Source organism: Cicer arietinum, chromosome 1 (genome assembly GCF_000331145.2).
Source record: "Cicer arietinum cultivar CDC Frontier isolate Library 1 chromosome 1, Cicar.CDCFrontier_v2.0, whole genome shotgun sequence".
Lineage (NCBI taxonomy): Eukaryota > Viridiplantae > Streptophyta > Magnoliopsida > Fabales > Fabaceae > Cicer > Cicer arietinum.
Window position 1 is genome coordinate 8,099,943 of NC_021160.2, and position 26,051 is coordinate 8,125,993.

The 26,051-nt window shown below is 32.4% G+C and overlaps 3 protein-coding genes across 4 annotated transcripts; 2 read left to right on the forward strand and 1 right to left on the reverse strand.

Annotated features, from left to right (window-relative positions):
* Positions 1 to 1,666: 1,666 nt before the first annotated feature.
* Positions 1,667 to 4,836, reverse strand: LOC101515467 (uncharacterized). 2 transcript variants are annotated; one of them, XM_027334193.2, is made up of 6 exons: positions 4,684 to 4,836; positions 4,222 to 4,570; positions 3,639 to 3,835; positions 3,390 to 3,531; positions 2,688 to 2,847; positions 1,667 to 2,179 (listed from the first exon to the last, which is right to left on the reverse strand). In XM_027334193.2, exons 1-6 carry the CDS (start codon positions 4,755 to 4,757, stop codon positions 2,139 to 2,141), a joined length of 963 nt encoding a protein of 320 aa, XP_027189994.1. In that variant the 5' UTR covers positions 4,758 to 4,836; the 3' UTR covers positions 1,667 to 2,138. The 2 variants fall into 2 exon arrangements, with proteins under 2 accessions (XP_027189994.1, XP_004486513.1); XM_004486456.4 differs by having other exon boundaries at positions 4,189 to 4,570.
* Positions 4,837 to 7,884: 3,048 nt separating this feature from the next.
* On the forward strand, positions 7,885 to 14,485 carry LOC101488221 (DEAD-box ATP-dependent RNA helicase 40). Its single transcript, XM_004486457.4, has 8 exons — positions 7,885 to 8,042; positions 8,379 to 9,662; positions 10,183 to 10,404; positions 10,849 to 10,917; positions 11,456 to 11,725; positions 11,827 to 12,177; positions 12,712 to 12,989; positions 13,154 to 14,485. Exons 2-8 carry the CDS (start codon positions 8,403 to 8,405, stop codon positions 14,145 to 14,147), a joined length of 3,444 nt encoding a protein of 1,147 aa, XP_004486514.1. The 5' UTR covers positions 7,885 to 8,042; positions 8,379 to 8,402; the 3' UTR covers positions 14,148 to 14,485.
* A 4,804-nt stretch (positions 14,486 to 19,289) lies between these two features.
* Positions 19,290 to 24,198, forward strand: LOC101488552 (YTH domain-containing protein ECT2-like). The gene is made up of 8 exons (XM_004486458.4): positions 19,290 to 19,493; positions 20,097 to 20,160; positions 20,320 to 20,461; positions 20,547 to 20,620; positions 20,702 to 21,166; positions 21,410 to 21,967; positions 22,098 to 22,310; positions 22,937 to 24,198. Exons 2-8 carry the CDS (start codon positions 20,113 to 20,115, stop codon positions 23,510 to 23,512), a joined length of 2,076 nt encoding a protein of 691 aa, XP_004486515.1. The 5' UTR covers positions 19,290 to 19,493; positions 20,097 to 20,112; the 3' UTR covers positions 23,513 to 24,198.
* Positions 24,199 to 26,051: the final 1,853 nt, after the last annotated feature.

Consider the following 26,051-nt stretch of genomic DNA (forward strand, 5'->3'; position numbering starts at 1 on the left):
AGTTTGAGTGTTAATAATGATTTTAAGTCTATTCTATGTTGATAAAATACATTTTGAGATTCTCATTTGTATTTAGAAGTATCACTACACAACATAAATGTTTTCACGATTTTATTGATCCATTGACTATTGTTTATTTTTCTTGTGTATCTATGTACTGGATTAATATCCTTTTTCGTTTCATCAAGTATAAATTGTTTTGTATGCTTGAGTTACTATAAAAGGACCAAAGTGTAGGTGAAGTTTGATCTGGAAAGATTATTATGATATAATAGTTTAAAGAATTATTTAAACATTTCTGCGAAAAAATCTCGTCTAGCATTTACAATGGATTCATTATCATATTTAACACCAAACTAAAATGTATCATAGTTGTTGTGATGTCATATTTATTGGTGTATATTTATTGCGACAAGTTCTATAGTACTCTTCCAAGACCCTACTAAGTGTCGTATCTAATAACAAATCTTCTATTTTTTTGAATTTGTTTTGTATATTTTATTGTCGATGAACGATGGGAAAATGGGTACCCACAAGTATAATATTTTGTGGCTTGTATTAACAATAAAAACAACAACCTAAAGATAACATTGAGTATAGTAAAAGAGTAATATAGACTCTAAAAAAATTATTTTACAACAATAACACATTTATAGTTTATTTTATTTTTCATCTCTAACATGTTACAAACACTTATGATGAGATCACAATTCAAAGTCATGTCACATCAAAATTCACATAAAATCTCATATAGCATAGACCAAATCATAATTTACATAAACCAAACTATAATTTATCCAACAATTAATAATAAAAGTAAGGATAATATTCACCATTTAAATAATGTTATAATTTCTACATAAATAAGTAATTGAGATGATCTAACTAATGCTTTAAAATTTTAGATAAAAATATAAAATTCAACACATTAATATAATTCTCTTAATTCAATGTGATAATCTATCAAACTCTAGCCCATACCCCCAACACAAAGCCACCTTAAAAGTTGTTGATGATCTTCCCGAACTATAGTCATTCATAACCTTCGTGCAAATTAAAAGTGGCATATCCACAATAATCATGTCAATTTTTTAAGTCAATGGCTTAATAGAAAAATGACAAATGCTAAAAAGTATTATAACAAGTGTCTTACACTTGTTAAAAAACTAAATATATAAAAATAAAGTAAAAATGTATTGAGATTTATATTTTCAATACTTTAGAAATTTAAAAATTGTTCTTTTCAAATGTAAAACTTCCTTAATAGAAACTACCAATTAATTGATTGACCAACATTTGAACATCAAATTGCAGTACTGAAAGAGACGTTTTTAACTTTTGGTAGACTTACTCAGATCATTTTTCATCCAGCTTATCATGAAACTCTGGCTGTGGTATTGTTCAACAGCATTAATAGTCGTTAGATTTAGAGCGTAAAACTTTCTCTATCTAAATGTAATGGTCCATAAAATTGTTGCACTGTACTACAGCTCTACTACAGCTATAGAGGATACAATTTATGAAAAATTTCCTCACCCGTGCATTCTTATATGCAATATGCCAATGGAATTCTGCCAAAGCCTCTGTGGCTGTACCGGCTGCTATATCAATATATTGTAAATTTGCAAACAAGCAACCGATTCAAATTGTGTCATTCCAAAAACAATTCAGTATCAATTCACCATGGCCTTAGAATATAACAGACAAAAGTTGACATAACTATAATGTCAAAAGAAGACATTGTAACATTACATTTATCTGCAAAATTGCATGAACATTTTAGGCTCTAGCTACAAGCAACATCCCCAGAAATGAAGAATAAGTTGAAAAACTACAATTCTCCATGTTACGCCTCACATAAGAATTAAAAAAAAAATAAAAAAACCTATTGCAGCTGTTAAGAAACTAAAGTTGTGTTCATTTAAATTATAAAAAAGGATTCACATCTTAGGGAAATTCCCTCTAATGCACGGCATGATGCAATATGGTAAGACCGGACCCATCGGACCTTACCATACTGCATCATGCAATGCTTGAGGATGAACGAAACTATTCGTTCGTTGTCCTTGAGCACAAGCTATGCATGCTAAAATCAAGCTTGACTCTTTGTCTCCGCCATCACAGTAAGGTTGCACTTCTCAAGCAAAAGAACTCACACTTGGTTGTACTGATAATCTCTCTGTTAAAAAATGGATAAAACAAATAAAGCTTAACCTCATCGAAGCATACACTTCATTAGAATGAATAGTGCAGTTCCTAAACCATAGGATTATCATTCAGCATTAGGATAATTAAAAAGACACTTTGCATAATAGCATTTACGTGTTTATATAAAAACTCAGAGAAATTCATGAGAATCATCTTTCTCAGAAGTCAGCTAAGTTTTTTGACACCTACAGAATTTAGAAATAAATTCAATGAACATTCTCAGGACACGAATGGCACAGTGATATGACCATGAAAAAACAAAAAAAAATAGCTATAGATGAGGCTACCGTTTTTTTTAAAAAAAAAAATTAGCTTAAAAATCTTGCATAGAGTCTAAGACTTCCCCATATAACAGATAGTTGAAATCAGATCATGCAACTAATATAGAAAAATATAGAGAAATGTAGCTCATAAGTCATATAAACTAAGCCATTTAAAAGAAATTAATGCCTAAATAAATAATCAAAGATGTGACATACTTATCAGTTCATAAGTAACAATCATAGTTGTTCCATAAAGTGACATATTTAAAAATCGTGGTCCAAACCCTCGGTAAAATCCCCACCATCCATCTTCCTTAAGGAGAGTTCTTGCTGTCTTCAGTACTGATGGTCTTCCAGAACCATAGTTGTCCATAACCTATGTGCCAATTAAAAGTGACACATTCAAAATAACCATATTAACTAAAGTCAAAACCAAAAAAGAAAAGTATGTACTCCATAAAAGAAATACCAACTGATTGATTGAGTGAAAAATGAATATCAATCCAAAGTCCTAAAAGAGCCAGTTTGGATAGACTTTCCAACAAGAACTATGAATTTTGTGGACCTGGATTCCCAGTTGTGGTCATATCACACGGTTACACGCAGTAATCGATCTCGGACATTGATTTGAATCAGACAATGTACTAGTACAATCTTGACCAGTAATTAAGATCGAACAAATGAGGGGTGTAACAGCAGGGAATCTGTAACAACAACATCTCATTGTCTTGATTTTTCAAGAAGTCCTCTAATTTAACTTCTCCAATAAACACTTGCAAGTTTATAAGAACTTTTTCATTAACGAAATTATAAATGTACTTCGATTAACAAAATCTCATAAACTAGAAGCTAAATCCAAACTAGGCCAAATTTTTTTTCTTCTTCAACTGCGCAAAAGAAACAAGAAGTTCCATATACCTGAAGTCGTGTTTTTACGGTATCTATGGGAGTAGTGATAACAGAGGAACAAGCACCAGCAACCATCCCAGCAGTAGCCTGAACTGTCACCATTTCCACATGTGAAGGCTTCTTTTCCATATCATCTTTGTATCCCAAACTCCTAAAACCAATAAAATAAAAATATATAAATAAATTCAACCATAAAAGGAAAGAAACAACTCTTAGAAATTAAAAATATTTAGCATATTATTCCAAAACAGAATGTACCTCCAAATTATGTGCTGTGCAGCCCCATATGAACCCCACCAAATTGCAGATGCTGGCGACAGGGTTACTGCTGTTAATCCAAAACCTCTATACAAGCCACGAAAACCCTCGGCCTGCGCTACTCTACGGATAACATCAAATGGTCCTCTACAACATGTAGTTCCCGGAAGACCTTGAACCATTAACCTCTGACAGATCTAAGAAAACATCAAACAAGTCAATTTTTCACTTCTCCTAGAAAACAAGCCATACATATCCATTAGTACTTTTTAGCAAGTTTTTAATTAAAGGTCTGCGATCACAATTGCTGCTACAATGTCAAGGTTATATATATCTAGACCGTTGACAACAATTGAAGTCACATCACATCAGCTGCATTTGTCAGTAATTTTTTCGCAATATCAAATATTGTGACATAACTAAAAACATAACCTTTTTAGGAAATAACATACTAACACTTGATGACTAGTTCAGCTATCATAATTAACTATTTCTAATATTTGACACAAATGGAAAAGCAAATTGAAAGCATAAAAAAAAAATTAGTTACCACATCCAAAGGCACAAAGTAAACACAAGATACCAAATTTGAAACCATGCCAGCAACAGCATTTGCAAGAGCAACCCTTGATGCTTGTGGAATATCACTACCTTGAGTGTGTTTCAAGACAATGTCCTTTGACATCTCAAGAGAAGTGAGGGCTAAAACCCTACCAGGTATTGATCCAATAGCAGAAGTTCCAAAACCTCTAAAGATTCCAGGAATTCCATCACTCTTTAAAATGTGCGTGAACACTGATGTTCCCTTCATGTTGGAGAGCCCTGAAGTAGCTACTTGCATCCTTGTCTTCACCACAGCCGTTGGATGAAGTAATGCTGATTGAGCTGTGAAGAGTATTGCACCAATTATGTGGAATTTTGTCTTATCCAACCTAGTTAAAGAGTTAGTTTGAACATTTTAGTGTATCAAAATAGAGGTGATATAATTATAGATAAATAATGAATTTGATATGTGGATACTTAGAAAACACAAATTTGTAGTTACCTGTCCCAGTTGATATCTGTATCAGAGAGAGCCAGGTGTGGAGTGGTGGCAGCCTCGGTTTCCATGGCCGCCATGATGATTTGAATGAAGGAAGGGAGAAGGTTAGTAGAGAAGGCTATTATTTATTGTTAACCGCCTAAATAGAATGTTCGCGTTTTTTCCGTCTTTTCTACTTTCTACTACTAGTACGTATGAGCTGGCATAAATATTTTGTTTTAAAAATTAATTATAAAATGTTCAGTTGAAGTTACAAGCTCTTAATATGAAATTTATAAAGCATGTCGGTTAGATTTAGAAGAAGTTTTGAGAATTTAAACGTTTATAATTTTGCATAATAAAATATGTTGTCAATTGATTACAAAAAAAGATGAACTGTGACATAAAAATTTTGAGAACAAAATTGAGTATAAAATTAAGTACAATAAAAAGATGATATTGTAAGAGAAAAATTTACATCTCATAAAAATGGGAACGGTGTGAGAAAATTAGAAAAAAATTAAAAGAAAACTCCAACCTTATATGATAAATTGTCAGAGAATAAAAAAGATGCTTAATTTTTTTTATGAATTATTACCAAGAGAGGAAAAATATTTGAAGAAATTCTCCAAGCCCAAAAAATCCTTATCTAATGCACTTGTTTTGAATTTCTCTATATTAGAGAACTTTGTATTATAAAGGAATTTAAATCACCATTCGAGTTGGAGATTATCTTTCATTCCCTTGTGCTAACTTTCATTTTTTTTTTCCTAAAGTCCTTCCCCTATTTCAAACATAGCATAAGACGGGCAACCGCTGAGCGGAGTTTCATTGGATATATAGAGTATGCACAGTCACCCAACATCCTCAATAATCATTTAAAAATCACTAATGTTTTTAGTTTTTGTGAAACAATTTTAATTATGTGCAAAATTCGATTAGGTAATTCCGGTTGACATTTTTCTCCATTTCCTTCTTATATTTTCATTATTTTAATTTTAAACATACTATCATATTTCTCTCATCTCCTCTCCACATCTACCGTAACTTCTTTCATCTTTTATAGAGTTTAAAAGGAAATGATATGTGTGTGGATTAATATAAAATGAATTTGATTGAATGTACAGAGGGAGATAAATTTCATAAAAAATTATTAACGTTAAAAAAAAATTAAAAATTAAATAATTATTAATTATAATAAGGTTGTGAAAATCAAATTATATAAGTTCATATGATAATTGTGGTTTGATATATGTTAACCGGTTTGTGATGAATTTCGACTAGACGTAATATGACATGACATTATATATGTTGGTAGATATGCTAATTAATATAAATATTATGGTGTATGTTGTTGTAATTTTGAATTTTATAATATGAGTAAAATTGTTTTTATAATTAGAATTGTAGTTGTTAGGTTATTATTTCCGAAATGTATGATTGAGTTTAATATGTGAAAGTGATATAATATATGTTCATATTTTCTTGTTACATAAATTCGATACGTGTATAGAGACTAACATTTATTTTACGTAACTTTTAATTATTAAAAATATCAACCAAACTTTATCTACTGTCACTCTATAATACACGTTAAGAGTTTCATCATCAATACATTTTTTGAAAAATTTATAACTTAAATTTTTTATATATAATATTATATTTTTATTTATATATTAAAATATTAAAATTTTGATTATTTTAATATTTTAGTTCAAACTCCTTCAAAGTGTTTGTCAACAACAAATTTTTACATCGTTGATTGATTCTCAAAGAAAAATGAGTTCTTATTGAAAATAAGTAATTCATAAAAAAAAATTTGTTCTAATTAACCTTAGAACTCGTATTTTATGGACAATTTTGATTGATTGAAGTTGATTAACTACTCAACTCTAATTTTTGACTAGATAAAATGCATATGGATATATTTATTGGAAGACCTATTGACTCAAATAGTAAATTAAAGATAAGTTACTTTATTTAATAATTAAATATATACGATAAATTTTATTTATTAAATTATTGATTTTTGACGTAATATATTAATAATCAAATACACGTGATTTTATATAAATATAAATTTCGTAATTATATCTATAAGTTTATTATATGTTTATTTAATAAAGTATTAAATAATTTTAAAATTTTATAAAATTTAATAAATTGATTTACTCAATAATTTTTTTTAATTTAATGGTTGTATTAATAAAATTTATTATTTATGTTAAATTATTAAGTGAAATAATTCAAAGAGTTACTCTTAAAGACACATATTTCCACCCATATTTATTATCATAAATCTATTTATAAATTATATATTATTATTTTAAATGAATACTTTTTTCATTCTCAAATATAAGAGAAATTAAATCTAACAAAAATGAACATACTAGATCTAAATTTTAAATCAATTTTGTCACCCAACTTTCTCATATATTCAATTTCAAGTGAATATATATTTGTGATGAATTTAATAATACTATTATATTATAAACGTAATTATTAATGTGATATATTAACTTAATTTCAGGTAATACTTTAATTATTTTTTTTCTCTTCTCGATTTAGTATTTTATTTAATATTAAGTAACAATTTGATCATTTGTATATTAAAATGTTAACAATTTTATCATTTATTTACAAAAACTTAGAAAATTCTTTCAAAATCTTAAAAAAAAAACCATAAAATTCAATTCCAATTTCAAAAAAATTAATATATTCATCAAACGCATAACTCAAATATTCAAATAAATTCATATTTTCATCTCCAACAACATCAAATTTATCAAATAAAGAATGAAAATATGAGTTTATTTAAATATTTGAATTGTGAATTTGATGAAATTTGCATTATATTAAATATAATAATTAATTTTACAGACTTTATTTAAAATTTTTAATAATTTTTATTAAAAAAATAATATTATTAATATTTTAAAATATAAAAAATCAAATTATTATTTAAAATTAATTTAAGTGACTACATGAACAATTATCCATATTATATTGTTGAGATACGGTAAAATAAAATGAACGGCAAGGATTGAAAGCTGAAAGGAATCAAGCTTTGAGAGAACCATCACGATGGTTGGAATAATGATAATAGCAAAGTCGCACAAACAAACAGCGATCATGATCGTCGAAAAGTCGATCGAGATATTTCAATCCAACGGTCCAGTAACACTGTCGGCTTAACTCGCAAACCTCTCCACTGTCCCCTTCATTTATTCTATTATTTCAACCCTAACCTAATTAACCAAAACATTTCATTCAACAAAAAAACGCTGCCTCTGTTTTACTTCACCTTCATCCTTTTACACGATAACACCATCATGAACACTCATCATTAACAATACACCTTTCTAGATTCTCACACACCTAAGGTATGTTCAGTTTTCTATTCACTATTTTCATAATTCATAATAATCTTGCTATTTTCTAGGTTCATTGATTTCTTAGGTCTTTTTTTATATTTAATTTATTTATTCAATGAAGGATTAAAAATTGTTGATTTTATTTTTCATTGTTTAAAATAGCCATCGGATTTTGTTGTGTATAGTGATTATTGATTTTACGTACTTATTTATTCATCTTGGGTAAGATCAAGATTCAATCTTGTTTGCTTTTGTGCAATTGGGTGTGGATTGATTTTGGGGGTTTATGGATTGTGAATGTTGTGTTATGTTGTTTGAAATTTGAAGAATGTTTTATGATTGTAGAGTATTTGAAATTCGAAATTCGGAATGACAACAACTGAGGCAGCTTCTGCTGGGCTTGGTCCTAGATATGCACCCGATGATCCGTCACTTCCGACGCCGTGGAAGGGGTTGATTGATGGAAGTACTGGTTTGTTATACTATTGGAATCCTGATACCAATGTTACTCAATATGATAAGCCGCCTCCCTTGGCACCACCTGAGCCTGCTGCTTCTGCGCCGAGTTTAGCGCCTATACCGGTTGCTCATCCGATGACACCTGCTGGAGTGGTGCAACAGCATGGGCAACAGATGATGCAAGTGCATTCCTCACAACAACAGCAGGGGAGTCACTTTGCTCAACAGCATGGACAACCGATGCCACAGCAGCAGAGTCCTCATTTGGTACAGGCAACTCAGCAGCAGTCTTCTCAGGTTGTGCCACAGCAGCAGAACTCACAGGTTGCACAACCGGCTTCGCAACCTGGGTTACACCAAGCTAGACCGCAGATGGTGCAGCCTCAGGGGCAGCAAATGATGCAGTATCAAGGACAGCAATTTCAGCAAATGCATCATCAGATCCCTCAGCAGGTGATTCGTCCACAACAATTTGGGCAAGGAAATTCGCAGGATCACGGCTCGCATCTTGTGCAACCGCAAGCGCCTCAGTTCACTCCCCAGAACATGCATTATATGGGATATCAGCAAAATATGATTGCGCCCAGGCAACCTAACTCCCAGCAGATTCAGCCAAACATGCTCCCATCTGGGCAACCAAACTCCCAGCAGAATCAGCATAACATACATAACCAGCATTTTGAAAATCAACAAGATTTTAAAACAGCGGTGCCAAAGGTGGATGATATAGAATTTAAAAGTGGAAACCAAGTAGGGTTCTCACCATCGCAGTATCAACAAAGAAGTGCCTTGCCTGTTCAAAACAACCAGAACGTTCATGCTGAAGTTAGTTCTGGTCAAGTGCCTAATCCCGGTGTTAATGCTGGCCAACCACAACAATACAGGGGCTTTTCAGGCCACATACAACAGCCTTCCCCGACAATGCAGTCACAGCAGGGTGGTTCTGATTCATTTTACCAACATGGTCCTAACTTCCAAAACCAGATGAGCCCCAGAATGATGCATGGTCATCCATCCAATGTGCACCCTATTCCCCAAAAGATGGGACACGAGGACAATGTACATGGTAGACCTGGTAATGACTATTACTATAATTCTAACAAAGAGATGCCGCCAATGGGTCGTCAGCAGCCTGATATGACCCAGATGTCGATTTCCCGAAATCAGCAGGTACTTTTTCATCTTTTGTAGTTTAAATCATGGGTGGTTGGTTTTTTATTGTTAGACGGATGTTTTCAAGTTATTTCAATATTTAGTAAGATGTCATAGCTGTTTAAAATAACGAGTTAATATATTATTGGGAAACCCTCATACTACTTCCCACCCTCAAAAAGTGCACTTGTCTGAAAACTGTTGCTAACCATGTTTCCATTAAAACACAATGAAACAAGAGTATTTAGCACTATATGACAAAAATCTCAGAAAAAGTTAATATAGGCAATGGTGCCCAAAGGAATGCCTAAAGCAATGCCCCTTTAGCTTGGCACTTTTCTTGTGCCTAGTAGTTCCTTTCAATTTGACTACCTCAACACTATTTTATGTCGATAATGCATGTGTCAAAGCTTTACCTGTTTTCCTGAATTCTTGTACTTATTAAGTTAATTCTTCATTGTATTCATCCTGATAATGCTTGTTTGATATCCTAATGAAATAGTTCATTCATCGATGATTCTGTAAAATATCGTTGCAGGATATGAGGATTGGCAATGCCCCTTTTCAAAATAATCTGCCAAGTGGAAATGGAAGTGGTATTACTGGGAATGCTATGAATAACATGTTCACTCCTCCATTAGGAGGACCTTCTGCTCTTTCAAGTAACTCTTTCACGAGGCCTCCTTATGGTGGATCTTCAGATGTTACTGATCTCTCAGCAGTTGAAATGTACTGTCAGCAACATGAAGTTACAGCAACGGTCTGCACTATTCTTTTTGCAGTTTTATTTGCTGCTTATTTTAATATCTGAAACTGATAATATTATATAGACCAAGCCTTTGAACCACACAAGGCATACTTGATATTATGATTTGCGTATATATTAGAATTATGATGCTCCAATGGAGAGAATGAAACCATCAATAATATGGCTTTATATTTTGTACATGTAATATCATCTCTTCTAGATGCACAGTTTGTGCTTTTCCGTGGAGATCTTGATGCAAATGTTTTTTCTTCTAGAACGGACTCATCTGTTTTATGTTTAAATTTATATTAATTTTACTTCATATATTTTAATTAAATTAGTAGTTGTTAGTTTATTTTAGTAAAATTTTGATTAGATGTCTTTTTTATTAGATTAGGCTAGCCTATGTTGGAATTATGATGGTCTGTTTCTCAGTATTTACGCCTTTTTGGACAGGGTGACAACATTCCACCTCCTTTCATGACATTTGATGCTACCGGGTTCCCTCCAGAGATATTGAGAGAGGTAAGTTTTTTCTGTCATGTTGTATGGTATTGGATGCTTTGGCGCTCCTAGGAAAGTAATGGTTTTCCACTTGCACTCCTTTTCCTCAATGTTTTAACTTAAATTTTACTTTTAAACTCTTGTCGCAGGTGCGATATCTGCTCCAGAGCAGGAGCATATGTCGTACGCTGCACTGCTAATCTGCTATTGGCACAATTACACGTGCAACTACTATCCTGATTTTTGGAGCCTGCAAAAAGGATGGTTGGAGCCTTTCATGGGCATCTTCTATAAGTGTGGATGGCCCTTCACTCAAATTTCAGCTTATGTGACCTGGGATTTGTTGCTTATTGGCTCCGCCTCTTGTGTCTTTTTTGCCTTTTTTTATTGCCTCAAGTTGCTTCAGTAAGCAACCACAACCTATGGGTCCTTCTGTTCATTGTTTGCTAAATTGTTTGTTTGTTACACCATTGAATGCAATTGTGTTTTCTAAATTTAAAGGTGTTGGATGTGTCCACTATTAATTGGTCTGATAGCATGGCATATGCTTTAATTTCAGATTTTTTCTGCGGGCTTTTCGAATCCAACACCAATTCAGGCTCAAACATGGCCTATTGCCATACAGGGTAGAGACATAGTGGCAATTGCCAAAACAGGCTCTGGGAAAACACTAGGCTACTTAATGCCAGCCTTCAGTCTTCTTAGGCAGCGGCATAATAATTCTCTGAATGGCCCCACCGTCTTGGTTTTGGCTCCAACGCGTGAACTTGCAACACAGATCCAAGAGGAGGTCTTCAAATTTGGACGGTCTTCAAGAGTATCTTGCACGGTTTGTTCCGAGTATTTCTATCATTCTTGTTGTAGAGTTTTAGTCTATTTGTATCAGCTTTGATCAGTTGGTGCATCTCTTGATCTTGTTTCCTTTTGCAGTGCTTGTATGGTGGAGCGCCTAAAGCCCTTCAGTTAAAAGAATTGGATCGGGGAGCAGACATTGTTGTTGCCACACCTGGCAGGCTCAATGATATACTTGAAATGAAAAAAATTGACTTTAGGCAAGTTTCACTCCTTGTGCTTGATGAGGCTGACCGAATGCTTGATATGGGATTTGAGCCTCAAATCCGCAAGATTGTGAATGAGATTCCTCCACGTAGACAAACGCTCATGTACACTGCTACCTGGCCAAAAGAAGTACGAAAAATTGCTGGCGATCTTCTTGTTAATCCTGTTCAGGTTAACATTGGAAATGTAGACGAGCTTGCTGCAAATAAATCCATCACACAGGTATTCAATTAATGCCCACTTGTTTAAAATCTCAAAGTTGCTGCTAAATGGACAGTTCTTTTTTTTATCTTGCTTCGTCAATGTTTTTGAAATCTCAAAGTTGTCATTGTGGTCAACTTGTATTCTATTCTGTGACTATTAATTGCTGTGTTCTCACAGGTATTGAAGTGTCATATATAGTAATAAATACACCATGTATAAATTTTACCAACTGAATTCTGTTTTGTATTTATGGGAATAGGAATTTTCAGATGGTCCACTTAAAAGGGATATGTAAACAGGCAATATGTTGAAATTGATAAACGTCCTCTTAACTGTGTATAGCTGATCTGTTTTTAGTTGCATTATCTTTCCAGCTTAGTTAGACTGTATTGCTTAATCAACATATTCTTACTTGTTATCCCCTTGTATTATGACTTCTATTTGCTGCCAATGAAGTCTGTTCCAAATTCAGAATAATACATTTTTTGTTTTTGTTTCTTGGAGACTTAAATTCCTTCTTTACCTGCTTAAACGCTATTTGTAAATTGGCAGTATGTTGAAGTTGTCCCACAAATGGAGAAACAGAGGCGTTTAGAGCAAATCCTCCGATCCCAGGAGCGAGGTTCTAAGATCATAATATTTTGTTCCACAAAAAAGTTGTGTGATCAACTTGCCCGCACTATTGGCCGAACTTTTGGAGCAGCTGCAATTCATGGAGACAAGTCTCAAGGTGAGAGAGACTGGGTTTTAGGTCAGTTCCGGACTGGGAAGTCTCCAATTTTGGTTGCCACTGACGTTGCTGCCCGTGGTCTTGATATTAAGGATATAAGGTTAGCCTCTTTGTATTTAAAGTGCTTATTCTCAATTTTATATATGAAGCAGTCATTTGTCGTTTTTAAATGGTGTGTCTATGCACTAGATAATGATGATCTTATTAGTTGGTATGTTGTGGCCTTCGTTTTGTTTAAAATTTTATGAACATTTTACATCATAGGGTGGTGATCAACTATGATTTCCCCACTGGTGTTGAGGACTATGTCCACCGAATTGGAAGAACAGGAAGGGCAGGTGCTACTGGAGTGGCATATACCTTTTTCTCTGAGCAGGATTGGAAACATGCTGGTGATTTGATCAAAGTTTTGGAGGGTGCTAACCAGCATGTGCTTCCGGAGTTAAGACAGATTGCTTCACGGGGACCACCAAACTTTGGAAGGGATAGGGGCGGGATAAGTCGGTTTGACTCTGGTGGTGGTGGTGTTGGGGGGCGCTGGGACAATGGTGCCCGTGGGGGCATGAGGGACGGTGGTGGCTTTGGTGGTCGTGGGGGCTTCGGCGTGAGGGACGGTGGTCGTGTTGGCATGAGTGGCGCACAAGGTGGAAGAGGTGATTCCAATCCTGGTAGGATGGGCAGCAGGGGTCGAGGATTTAGTGGTCCTCCTCGTGGGGGTCAGGTTGGTTGGGGCAGGGGTGATCGCGGTGCTCCTAGTGATCGGTTCAACGGACAAGGGCGTGGACGTGGACGATTTGATAACAGAAGAGATGTTTCCAGAAATAGAGGCAGAAGTTACAGTCGTAGCCCTGAAAGAGTTCGAACATGGGATATTAACAGAAGCAGCAGCAGAAGTAGAAGTAGGAGCTGGAGCAGGGGTCGCAGTAGAAGTCGCAGCTGGTCTCGGGGTCGCAGTCGCAGCTATAGTCGTAGTCGTAGTCCACGTCGGAGTCGTAGCCGTGATCGAAGTTATAGCCGGAGCCGCAGCCCCAAGAATGAAAGACGTGTTAGGACGTCAAAATTTTCTGATAAGAGCGATTTTGTGGCACCTGAAGCAGGAGCTTCTGATCCTAAAATGTTCCCTAAATCTGCCAGTAACCAAGATAATTCTGTTTTGGGAACAGAACATGTTGAGCAGCTACCTGTTGTTGGGAGCACTGGCCCAAATAATCCAGAGGCTGTAGTGGACGTTAGTCATCAACCAGCTTCTGATATTTGAAGCAGCAGTTCTAATCACAATTTTTTAAAATGCACTTCGACAGTGGTGGCTATATTAACCTCTCTCATCTTCTGATTCAAAGTTGCAAGAGTGTAAGAAATTTGAACAAACGGTCTAATATGATATAATGCAGCGTTGCTGAATGTTGAGTGAGATTTTATGTTTTTTATGGGTTGGGTTGGGGGTAGCAACGTAGTTAATTCCCATTAATTTGTGAATTCGAAGGCATTATTTTGGTTGTATTATTAATTTTGTGGAGTTGGGATAAACAGATGTAATAGATCATATTATCATTTATTGTAATAGACTAGAGATCAAGTCACCTGACTTTGGTGGTACTTATGTTTTATCTTGTATGTCGTTTAGGGTTTGTTAGTGTATAGTATTCTCGTCTTTTAGTGGTAAAAAGATATACATTAGAAATATAAATTAGTGGTAAAAAGATAGACATTAGAAATATAAATTAAGTGGTAAAAATTCACGTTGTTTCCTATGTTATATAAATTTAAGGTTAGTTAAATTTGATTCGATACATACTTTTGAAGGGAAAAGTGATTCTGGCTGTTTTTTTTTTTCATTCAAGAATTTATTAGGAAACCAGCTAATAAAATTGTAGCTTTTAACAAAGCTGATTAATTCTCTAATAAATTCATATTTTCATCAATAATTTGACATGTATTAGTCTATTCATTATTATGGATGAAATTACTTTTACATGAATATATAAAATTGTGATCCAATGATTCTATGAATAATTTTGTTATAAGTTACTCCGTTTAACTATTTAATTTTAATTATAAATTTCACTCTTTTATATATATATAATTAATTAATTTAATTTTAATATATATATATATATATTTAATTTTATTTATAAATTTCACTCTTTTATATATATATATAACAACTTTACAAATATTGAGAGTCGAGAGAATTTTTTTTTACATGTTATATAGGGTTGAAGTGTTTTCAAACTTTGGAGTACATGATATACTCTTCTATTTATTAATTTATTAAAAAGTAAAAACTTCTTTATCTTATTTATTTGTTATAATTCAAACCATTTTTTTTTTCATTTAAGTAATTTTTCTTTTAAAATGTAAATAAGTTTGTTATTATTTTTTTTCATTTAAAAATTAAGAACTCTAACAATATCATCTTCTCTCTTAATTTTCAATTTAGAAAACTTGGGAAACCCAGGGCAATTCTAACTTCATTTGCATCTTCATGTTCAACCTACCAAATCCAACAGCTCAGAGTACATTCAATTTGTCATTATCACTACTCATGATTTCTATAATCAACACTCCAACCTTGTTTCCAAACACCACTATCAACATCCAAAACTTATAAAGTGATTTCGTTGTAGAGGGTTTTTTGAAAATGGGTTTTGATGGATTTTAAAATGGAAAACCGACATAAAAGAGAAATTACTAAATTTCGAAAATGCCTTGTGAAATTAGTTTTGCTTCAAGAGAAATTACTAATAAGATTCTAGTTTACCTCAAATATCAAATTTTAACCACCTTCAGTAGTGAAGTTATACACCTCTAGCGCTTTAGTTTGTTCCCGTCCAACACCTTTTTTTATACCAGATTTGGGCTAGTTTTAACACCTACACTTTTTTTTTTTGAGTATTTTTTATTTGGATTTAAGGATGGAAGAATCAAATTTGTGCCTAGTTTTCTCCATATATTTTTTATTTTCCTAGCTATTTATGATATGGGCAGTAACAATAATATTATTACATTATTATTATAGTTATAATTATTAGAGAAAATTACAACACAACACACATATCCGTTAATTTATTACCAACGGAATGACACATTTAGTACATAAGTCACTTAAACATGTTGTCACATGTTCTATTCATGTACACAAATTGGAAGATATCACCCTTAAATAGATTTTCGTACCGTCTCTAGCTTTTACATGAGAATATTTTGGACAATAAAAAAAGACACCCCTCTAATACCACTCACCTCCCATGTGAATTATATCTTCTTTCTAATATAGATATCACTATTGTTATCTTGTCCTTTTTTATATGGGAATAAATTTAAGAGGAGCCTTGATAAACACATCTTATTGGAGTGGATGGAAAGATATTCATTATTGTTAAGTGCTTCCAAGAATAATCCCCCTTAATATTGAGGACTAAGCATCCACTTTCACTTTTGCTTAATGCTTCTGCACCTTCGTCGACATGAGTTGCGCATTCATTCTCAATGAAAAAAAGTTTACAAGTGGGGTAATTCTTTTAGTTGCATTTTCTAAAGTTTTCCAAATGTGGATTTTCAAAGTTTTTTATTTTTTTATTGAAATGGTAAATTGTTCTTTGAAATTGTAAATATCAGTAAAATTAATTATCAACCTTTATAAATTAATAAATATATTTTAGAAATTATAAAATATCAATTAAAATAGTTCATCTATAAACTTTTGCTATTATATATTTTGATGTGATAGTGTAATTGATCATGTAATTTATTTACATTGATCTCACATCAATATCATTTTCTCAATATGAATTAATTATGAAAAATTTAATCTATAAAAAATTTAAATTTCATACGAAAATTAATATACATTGTGATGCTTTGTAACGACAAAAGTTTAAATATGGATCAATTTACCTATTTGATCTATTTGAAATTTTTTGCACGATAGAATAGAATGCACCAATGACATGACATGCACACGAGAAGGGAAGAAGAAGTGAATAAAAGTATACAAAAGGCTTCGAAATGAACTTACTGAACGTGCCAAAAGCCCAAAAGTACCATGAAAGAAGTTCTATATTTTGCTACTTTATTTGGAGCACGGATTATATATTCTTTAACCTCATTAAAATTTTATTTATTTTTTATTTATAAATTTTTTTTTCTCCACTTTTAACTCCAATAAGATTTTTAGCTAATAGATTTTATCTTCATCAAATCAACGTAAATTAGGACTTTATTAAAATGCTATCAAACTTTGTAGATATAAGATATATTCATATAAAAAAAAATCAAATTTCTCTTATAAATAAAAAATTAAAATTCAATTTCGAAGTCTTAATTGCTTTTATTTTGATTTCTGAAACTTTTAACACTTTGAATTTCACAGTTAACTTATTAATTGTAAAAAAATTCAATTTTTTGTGTGTGTAAGGGATTTCTAACCATATTCCTAAAATATAATTAAAAAATTCGAAAGATACATATGAATTATCTTAATATATAACAAAGATTACAATCTTGTTAAAAAAAAAAGTTAATGTAGAAACTAAATATCAAAGAAAAATTTTATACAAAGTAAAGACATATTTGATTTTTTTACATTAACTTGTAGGATTAGATTAACTAAAAATATTAACAATTAACTATGATATTTTAAATATAATAATGTTTGCTAAAATATTTAGTATAAGACCTCTTTTGATTGATTATAATATTTTTTGATTAATGATTTTTTTTTTGTTTGAAGCGATTATGTCAAGAAAGAAACTATGTCATTTGAACGTGTGTTCTTTAACTCTTCCAAATAGTATTAAGTACGAAGTTGAGTTTTTTTGTGAGCTACTAAACTAATGAAAACGTAAAGCAAAATGATAAATGATAAATTGCGAGAAAAAATGATAATTTTGATTGATTGTGTCTTTCTAAAATGTACAAAATGAATATTTATAGACAAAACTAATCTTATTGACCAAGACATCGTGGCCTACAAAATATAGTACTGACTCGTCTCGTTCGATTGATCTCACAGATAGTGCGTATTTTGGCCTATCGATGGATGTACATAGAGTCCCACATTTGATCTTGATCTCCCTCCAATTCGTAGCGTGACAGTTCCTTCATCCACGCATGCGTCTCCACTCATGTTCATGTTATGCGTTAATATTCACTTCAGTTAGCGGGAGTTAAAAACATGGATCAAGAGTCTTATGGTTTGAATTATATCAATTTCCATGTGGTTTTATTAGCTTTTAACAATCCCACTACCTCCTTGGAACTTCTTTTGTTTTGCCTAATTCCATTCTACTACTCCTAGTTTGTGTAATCTTAATTCGACTACCTAGTCATCGGCTAAACAATACTATAGTTTGGTATAAACAAAATTATATTAGAGAAATTATCAATACACACATATTGTTTTTATAATAGAAGTTGGATGAAAGAACTTTTTTATAATAAAACTATTTTTGAAGAAATATGAACCAAACAAAAAAACTTACGAGGACTAAAATTAAAAAATATTATAATTGCAAAAATTAAAAGTATATTTAAATATAAAAAAATGCAAAGTTAATGTAGTTGAGTATGTGTAACAAAACAAATAATGTTATTTTAATAAATCCCTCATAATTTCCATTCTATTGTTGTTGTAAAACTGACATGGTATCAAGAGAAGAAATTAGAGATAACTGTTAAAATAATATAATACGTTGTTTCTTTTGACACATTAACTCAACCACATTAATTTTTATGTATTTTTTTCATTTAAATGTATTTTGTTTGATTTTATTAATATAATTTGGTTTTTTAATTATTTTTTATTTATTAAATTAATAATTAATTATTTATTTTAAAAAAATAAAATTTATCAGGATCTCTTAAATATAAAAAGGTAAGACATTTTAATATATAAATTTTTATAGTAGAGTATAATGGAGAATTTTGAAAGAAAAAAAATACAAAAGTAAAACATAAAAAAAAAAAAAAGAGAATAGGGAGAAATAAAATTCTCTTTAAAATTTATTATGTTCTTCCATTTTAAGAGGATTTGGTGGAAAAAATAAGTAACCAAAACCAACTTAAAAACCTATCTTATTTGTTTACTTCAAACATAAAACCATTTGAAATTTATCTCTTCCTCTCCTCTCTCATTTGTTTTTTGTTGGTCTTATCCTCTCTCATATTTTAAATAAATACTTTTCTACTTCTCTTCCGTTTCCAACCCAAGCATACCATAAATTCAATATAAACATTTATTTTTGAAATTTTAGAAATTATTTTGGAGTCGATCAAGCGTGTTCTCCAAGCAGCCAAAACAACGGCATTGACATTTCCCAAGTGGCATTTTCGTTGTACCCGAAGCAACATAAGGCTATTTCAGTAAATATAAAAAAGAGAAATGAGTAGTAAGAAACAGCAAAACGCTTCGTATCTTAAATAGTGACAGAATCTCTCTCTCTCTCTCTATACTCCACTCGTCTCTGGTTTACCAAATGCTTCACCGTTTCCGTTAATGGTTTAGGGTTTCGTAATTCGCATCACAAGATGCAATTAGCACTCTTCAATTCCAATTCTCCTTTGCAAAATATGAATTGATTCAACATCTTCTTCTTCTTTTTTGGTAATTAGCTTCTCGCACTTTTATCTGCTTAACATATTTTTTATTTTTGCGCTCCAAGTTCTATCTCTTAAACGCGCTGTCAATTCTCGAATTGTGAATGCTTCTTCACCTCTTTGTTTTTCGTGGCCTTGTTTAATTGGTTTTTCCTCGTTGGTTTGAACCCTTGATTGTGCTTATGGCTGATAGTTGACATTTATTTTTTGGTTTGAGATTCCGGAATTGTTTTATTTGTTGTTATTGTTACGGAATTGGTTTTTTAATTTGTAAGCTATTGTGCTGTATGTCGATTTTGAAGGTTTTGGTTGGGCTATGTAGTTAGAAAAAATGTCTGAATTTACTTAATAAGAATGGTAAATTTGATAATTGGGTTGCTGGTGGTTGTAGGCTTTTGTCAAAATTTTACTGTCTTGAATGTAATCTGTGTGGGGATTCATTATATTGATTCATTGATTGAGAACTTCATTGTGAGTGTTTTTGCGTGTTATAGTTTAGTCTACTAACATTTCTAATTATTGCAAATCATGGCTAATGTCTGATGTTATTTTCTCAATACCTTTTGAGTTGGTATGTAATCTTATGTTTCGTTCTTGTGATTGTCTTCAGTGGTGGCAGTTGTGATATGGAAATGTATGATGCTTCCGAAACTAGGAACCTGGATGCTTACTGGGTAATTTTTTATATTGAATTTTGTTGATTATTGGCCTTTGAAATTTGATGTATCTAGTTTTTTTTAATTATTTTATTCATAATAATAATTTTGTGTATTGTCACTACTGAGGTTCTATGATAGTCGATGATGTGTGTAATTTTATCATTTTGGCTTTAGATTGAAGGTGCTGATTTAAATTCACACTTCACAAGCCCAAACTTTGAACAAACTGGAGCAATGGTTAATGAAGGAGCCCCTGAGTTTGTTGACCAGAGCATGTATTACCCTGCTGCCACCAATTATGGGTATTACTGTACAGGTAAGTTTAAAAAGTATATGCCAGTTCTTTGGTTTTGGTGGTATTTTATGCATCATGTTGATGATATATTATTTGGTGGATTTAGGATTTGAATCACCCGGGGAATGGGAGGACCAGCAAAGAATTTTTGGTACAGATGGCCCTGCTGTTCAGTACACGGTGAGTCTGACTCCTGTTTCTCGTTGTGCTATTTTGGGCCAGTGGCTGATTTTTAATGTGGTTTTTTTTTCTTTATCCCAGGGTGTACAAAATGAAAATTTTCCATATGTATATTATAGCTATGGATATTCACAGTCTCCATACAATCCATATAATCCGTACATACCTGGTGCTGTGATAGGAGTTGATGGCTCATTTGGCGGAGGACAACATTATTACACCCTCCCCAATTATCAAAATCATGTTTCTTCACCTGCTTATGTTCCCGTTGTTCAACAAGGCAATTTTCCTGATAGTTCTGCCGACTCGTTGTTTGGAACCAGATCTTCTGTCAGTAGACCTGATGGAAGAGGTTTGAAACATAAGTTCAATTCAGCTTCTGGTAACTTTTCTAGGAACTCGTCAAAACTTTTAGCAAATCAGACAAGTTCCTTGGCCAGGGTATCAGAAGGGCTGAGAGCTAATGATGGGAGGAAACAGGATTTGACCCATGCAAGTGTTTCTGGGAGTAGGTTTCTCAACTTAGCTTCATCAGCTGTTCATCAGGTATAATTTCCCTCTTTTTTTTTTTGAAGAATTTTCCTCCTTTTAAGAATACATCTGAATTGAATTTGGTCCGTACTACTTCAGTCGCTGATTAAGTGAGAATCAACATTTCTATGACCAAGTAACATTACTATGATGTTTTGAACATATTTCTATCTGCATTATTTCTTTGGCAAGAGCATGAGTGGTAGATATGGCTAGATCAGGATTAGTGGATGATGGTTATGATGTTCTGTATTGTAGGGTAGAAGTTCTGATGGCTCAGTGCAACCTGTAGATACTATTTCTAATGGGAATGTTATTTCTCATCCTAATCAATTGAATAATAATCAATTGAAAGTAGCTTCTTCAAGAAGTGGATTTTCTGAATTTGCATCAAATGCTAATGGGCAGTCTGCAGTTGCTAAACTTAGGCCGAAGGCTGACATTAGCAAAGTTTCGAGTGATGGAAATGGAAGCTCTGAAGTATTGGGAGAGCAAAATCGAGGCCCTAGGACTAGTAGATCAAAACATCAGCTGTCCGTGAAAGCTTATACAACCAAGGTAGGAGGTGGTAACGAGGAAGGGAACATCATCATTTATACCGATCAATACAACAAAGAGGATTTCCCTCTTGACTATGATAATGCAAAGTTTTTTGTTATAAAATCATACAGCGAGGATGATGTGCACAAAAGCATCAAATACAATGTGTGGTCTTCTACACCTCATGGAAACAAGAAGCTGGAAAATGCTTATGAGGATTCAAAGAAAGTATCAGCTGAAAAACCCGGAGTCTGTCCTATCTTCCTATTTTTTTCTGTAAGTATGATGGTGTCTTTAATGAGATTTATTTTTTGGTTTTCGTTGTGTTTCTAATATTTATGTGCAAGCTAAATAACTTGCTGTTTTTCTTACTGACATATTTATTTTTTCTGGTTTCATTATGTAGGTTAATGCCAGTGGTCAATTCTGCGGAGTTGCAGAGATGATTGGTTCAGTTGATTTTAATCAGGATATGGATTTTTGGCAGCAAGATAAATGGAGTGGGAGCTTTCCTGTAAAGTGGCACATGATAAAAGATGTACCAAATGGAAATTTTAGGCACATTATACTAGAGAACAATGAAAACAAGCCAGTAACTAATAGCAGAGATACACAAGAGGTATATATCGATGTTGGAATATAAAACAGCATCTTAAATGTCTTGATATTATATTATGTTATGGTTTACCTCATTAGATTAGTTTATAATCTGGAGTATTTCAGATTGTTTATCTCTTCAGATTAGTTTCCACATTACATAGTTACCTGAATAGTTGCACTGATTTTGTTTGCTAATAAAATGATTATTGCCATTTTTCAAGTGTCTTATTCTGTTAAATTAATTGCTGAGTTCTCCAATGATTCAATTGATTGACTCAATCAATGAATATATGTTTTGATTGCTTGTCTGGACATACAGATGCACACTTGGATAGCAATGGTGTTGGTGTTTGGTTTAAGGTTTTATCGGAGTAAATATGCTTGAAGGGAAAACAATTGTATAAATTTAACTAGATGTTTGTTGGATTCATAAAACCTAATTTTTGAGTTAATTGATATTAGGATGCGGTTGTTATTGGGATGGGTGCAGCAGTGCAGTATACATGATTAATGGCATGAATTTATTGTATACTCGGGGCTCATTTTGACTTTTACAAAATTTGCTTGTTACCCGTCATTCATGTCTATTTTTGTCCTGCTTCCTAAGTTGTAATTATGCGTATTGAGTGTTGTTGTTCATGGCAGATAACGTATCGCAAAGGATTGGAAATGCTGAAAATATTCAAAAGTCATACCTTGAAGACATCTTTGCTTGATGACTTTATGTATTATGAACATCGTCAGAAGATCATGCAGGATGAGAAAGCCAAGCTCCTCATCAGAAGTTTTGAAAGTCCAGTATTCATACCATTTCCAGCACTGGAAGATCCTCATAAGTTGAATTTTGTTGTTGGCAAACCACCCAACAAATATGAGAAGAATTTGAAGTTCAAGGATGATTCTGATAGCTTAAAACAGATACCAATTTCGAGCCCTGCACAGAACTTCAATAGTTCTGATGTCCCTAACATCAAGTATGTAAATGAGCAAGCTGAGAAAATTGCAGTTGATGAAGAAGATATTTCCTCTATCTTAAAGATCGGTTCAGTCACTATTACTCCTAAGCAGGTTGAGACAAAACAATCTGGCATTGGTAACAGAGAACCAATTGATGTTCTTACAGTAGGCTCAATGCCAGTCAAAGTTAATGGGTTATCTGGTTCTTCTGGTTTCTTGAAAGTTGGCAGTATACAACTTGACCCAAAAGTATTACAACAGTAAAAAGGATACACTCCTGCTAAAAGGAGACAACTTTTCTGTATGCTTTTTGATTCGTTGGATGGTTCAGTCAAGTTGGATCAATGCCTGTTGATTGTATCATGCAGCAGGGAAGCTGTTTCTTTTTTTAATCAGATTATGTGGCTAATGCTTTTGATACAAGGCCCTTCCTATTGTCATCGGTTTTCACAGCGGTGTTGATTGTGTTTTCTCCAAAAATTATTGTCTTTGCTTTTGCATACATACTTGGGTTTGTTTTCTTCTGTATGCTTTTTGATTCGTTGGATGGTTCAGTCAAGTTGGATCAATGCCTGTTGATTGTATCATGCAGCAGGGAAGCTGTTTCTTTTTTTAATCAGATTATGTGGCTAATGCTTTTGATACAAGGCCCTTCCTATTGTCATCGGTTTTCACAGCGGTGTTGATTGTGTTTTCTCCAAAAATTATTGTCTTTGCTTTTGCATACATACTTGGGTTTGTTTTCTTCTGTATGCTTTTTGATTCGTTGGATGGTTCAGTCAAGTTGGATCAATGCCTGTTGATTGTATCATGCAGCAGGGAAGCTGTTTCTTTTTTTAATCAGATTATGTGGCTAATGCTTTTGATACAAGGCCCTTCCTATTGTCATCGGTTTTCACAGCGGTGTTGATTGTGTTTTCTCCAAAAATTATTGTCTTTGCTTTTGCATACATACTTGGGTTTGTTTTCTTTAATGCAAATTTCATCCAATCTTTGTTGAGAAGCATGCGAAAGCTTCTCACCAGTTTCATTTTATGCAATTGTTATATTTTGACAAGATCTTGTTGTGTTAAGAATGTATGTATTCCATTTCGATTCTGATTGGGTTCTGAAGGTGACAAAATGTAGTGTATGACTGAATGACCTTGTTTTTGCTAATAGTAAATTCTTTTGGTTTATTTGTTGTCCAGTATCGTGTAATCAAAGATAGTATAATTCCTTACGTGGTTTTGGCGGGAATTGATCTCTTACATTCACCAGCATATACATAAAATGATAATACGAACAAAATGATGTCAATTACACCATGTGAAAATTTAAAATGAGATAATTGTTCTTTTTCAGGTATATCTCTTGCATATGATTTCAGTGTAATAGAAATTGGTATTTAAGAGACTAATGGATAAAATGATAAACTGAATATATATATATAATTCTACAGGAAATTACACTTGCTGCATGCTACACTTCCCTATTTATTCAAATACAATAATTAACTTAATAATGCTAATTATTATTAATTATAAAAACAGTAAATGTTAATAAAATAAATAACTGTCTGTAACTAACTACCATTTGTTTCTGTCCTCTAACAAATTGTTGCAAGAATTGGTTTTGAAAAAAAATGAAATATGCATTTTGTATGGACATGCTCCTCAATAATTACTAAGAAAGGATAATTTGATTGATAGGGGTACACAATAATCATTTAAGATTAATAGTCATGTGGGAGCAACAGTGATGGTGATGAATCTCTTCGACATTTATTTTGAGCGTCGAATTATGCATATGTGTGGAGAGAGATTTTGGCTTGGTTTGCTACACATTGCGCCTTTTATTGTAATAGTCTTGATCATGCTTATCAGTTTAAATGCTTGATTGTGAAAGACAATTTGGATTGTGTTCGATTCGATTGGCGTATGTTTGGTCTTTTTGTAAATCTTATAATAGTATGTTTTTAATAATATAAAAAAGTAATCTGCAACAAATTCTTGAGGCCGTTAAATTCTTGTCTTGGATCTGGATGAAATTTCCACTGCAAGGTTTTTATTATGTTCTTCATCAATGATCTGGATAAAACATCCATTTGATTAAAATTAATGTATTAAATTAAAAAGAAAAATCAATTATAATTGCATGTGTTTCAATCATCTACGTAATTCTATCTTTATTGGATTGTCTACTCTTTATCTTTCACACGTGAACATGTAATTATTTCAATTTCAATTTCATCTAATTGTGCCCAAGTGAACATGGCTTCTCACCCTCAATTAACAAAACATCAAAGGAACTCCTGCTCTCAAATTATACACATCCAACATTAACATTGCCCTACTCAAGTTGTTCGCATTCATTAATTAGCATGCTTCAACTCCACATCACTTCTTGTCTTTTGATGGTTGATTAAGTTGTTTACTTCTCTTCTTAGCAACTTCCTTAATTATTATGTTAAATAAAGTTTGTATGTCGTAAATAAATCATTATTATCTCACCAAGAGTGTTTGGCAGAAGAATAATCTACAAAAGCATATGTACCAAAACATATGTACTAAAAATGAGTTTTAAGATTCAAGTCAATATAAAAAAATGAGTTTTAAGATGAGATAATGTTTTGTGAGTAATATTGATAATAAAGATAAATAAAATAACTTAAAGATGATTCTTACAATAGAAAAAGAGAAGACAAAAAATTGATTAATTTACCGTGATGAAACACACACTCACATATATAATTATATATATTAGTTTTAGATGGAAACTAAAAGTAAATTTTATTTTGCTTTTTTGTTTTCATCCTTGTAAC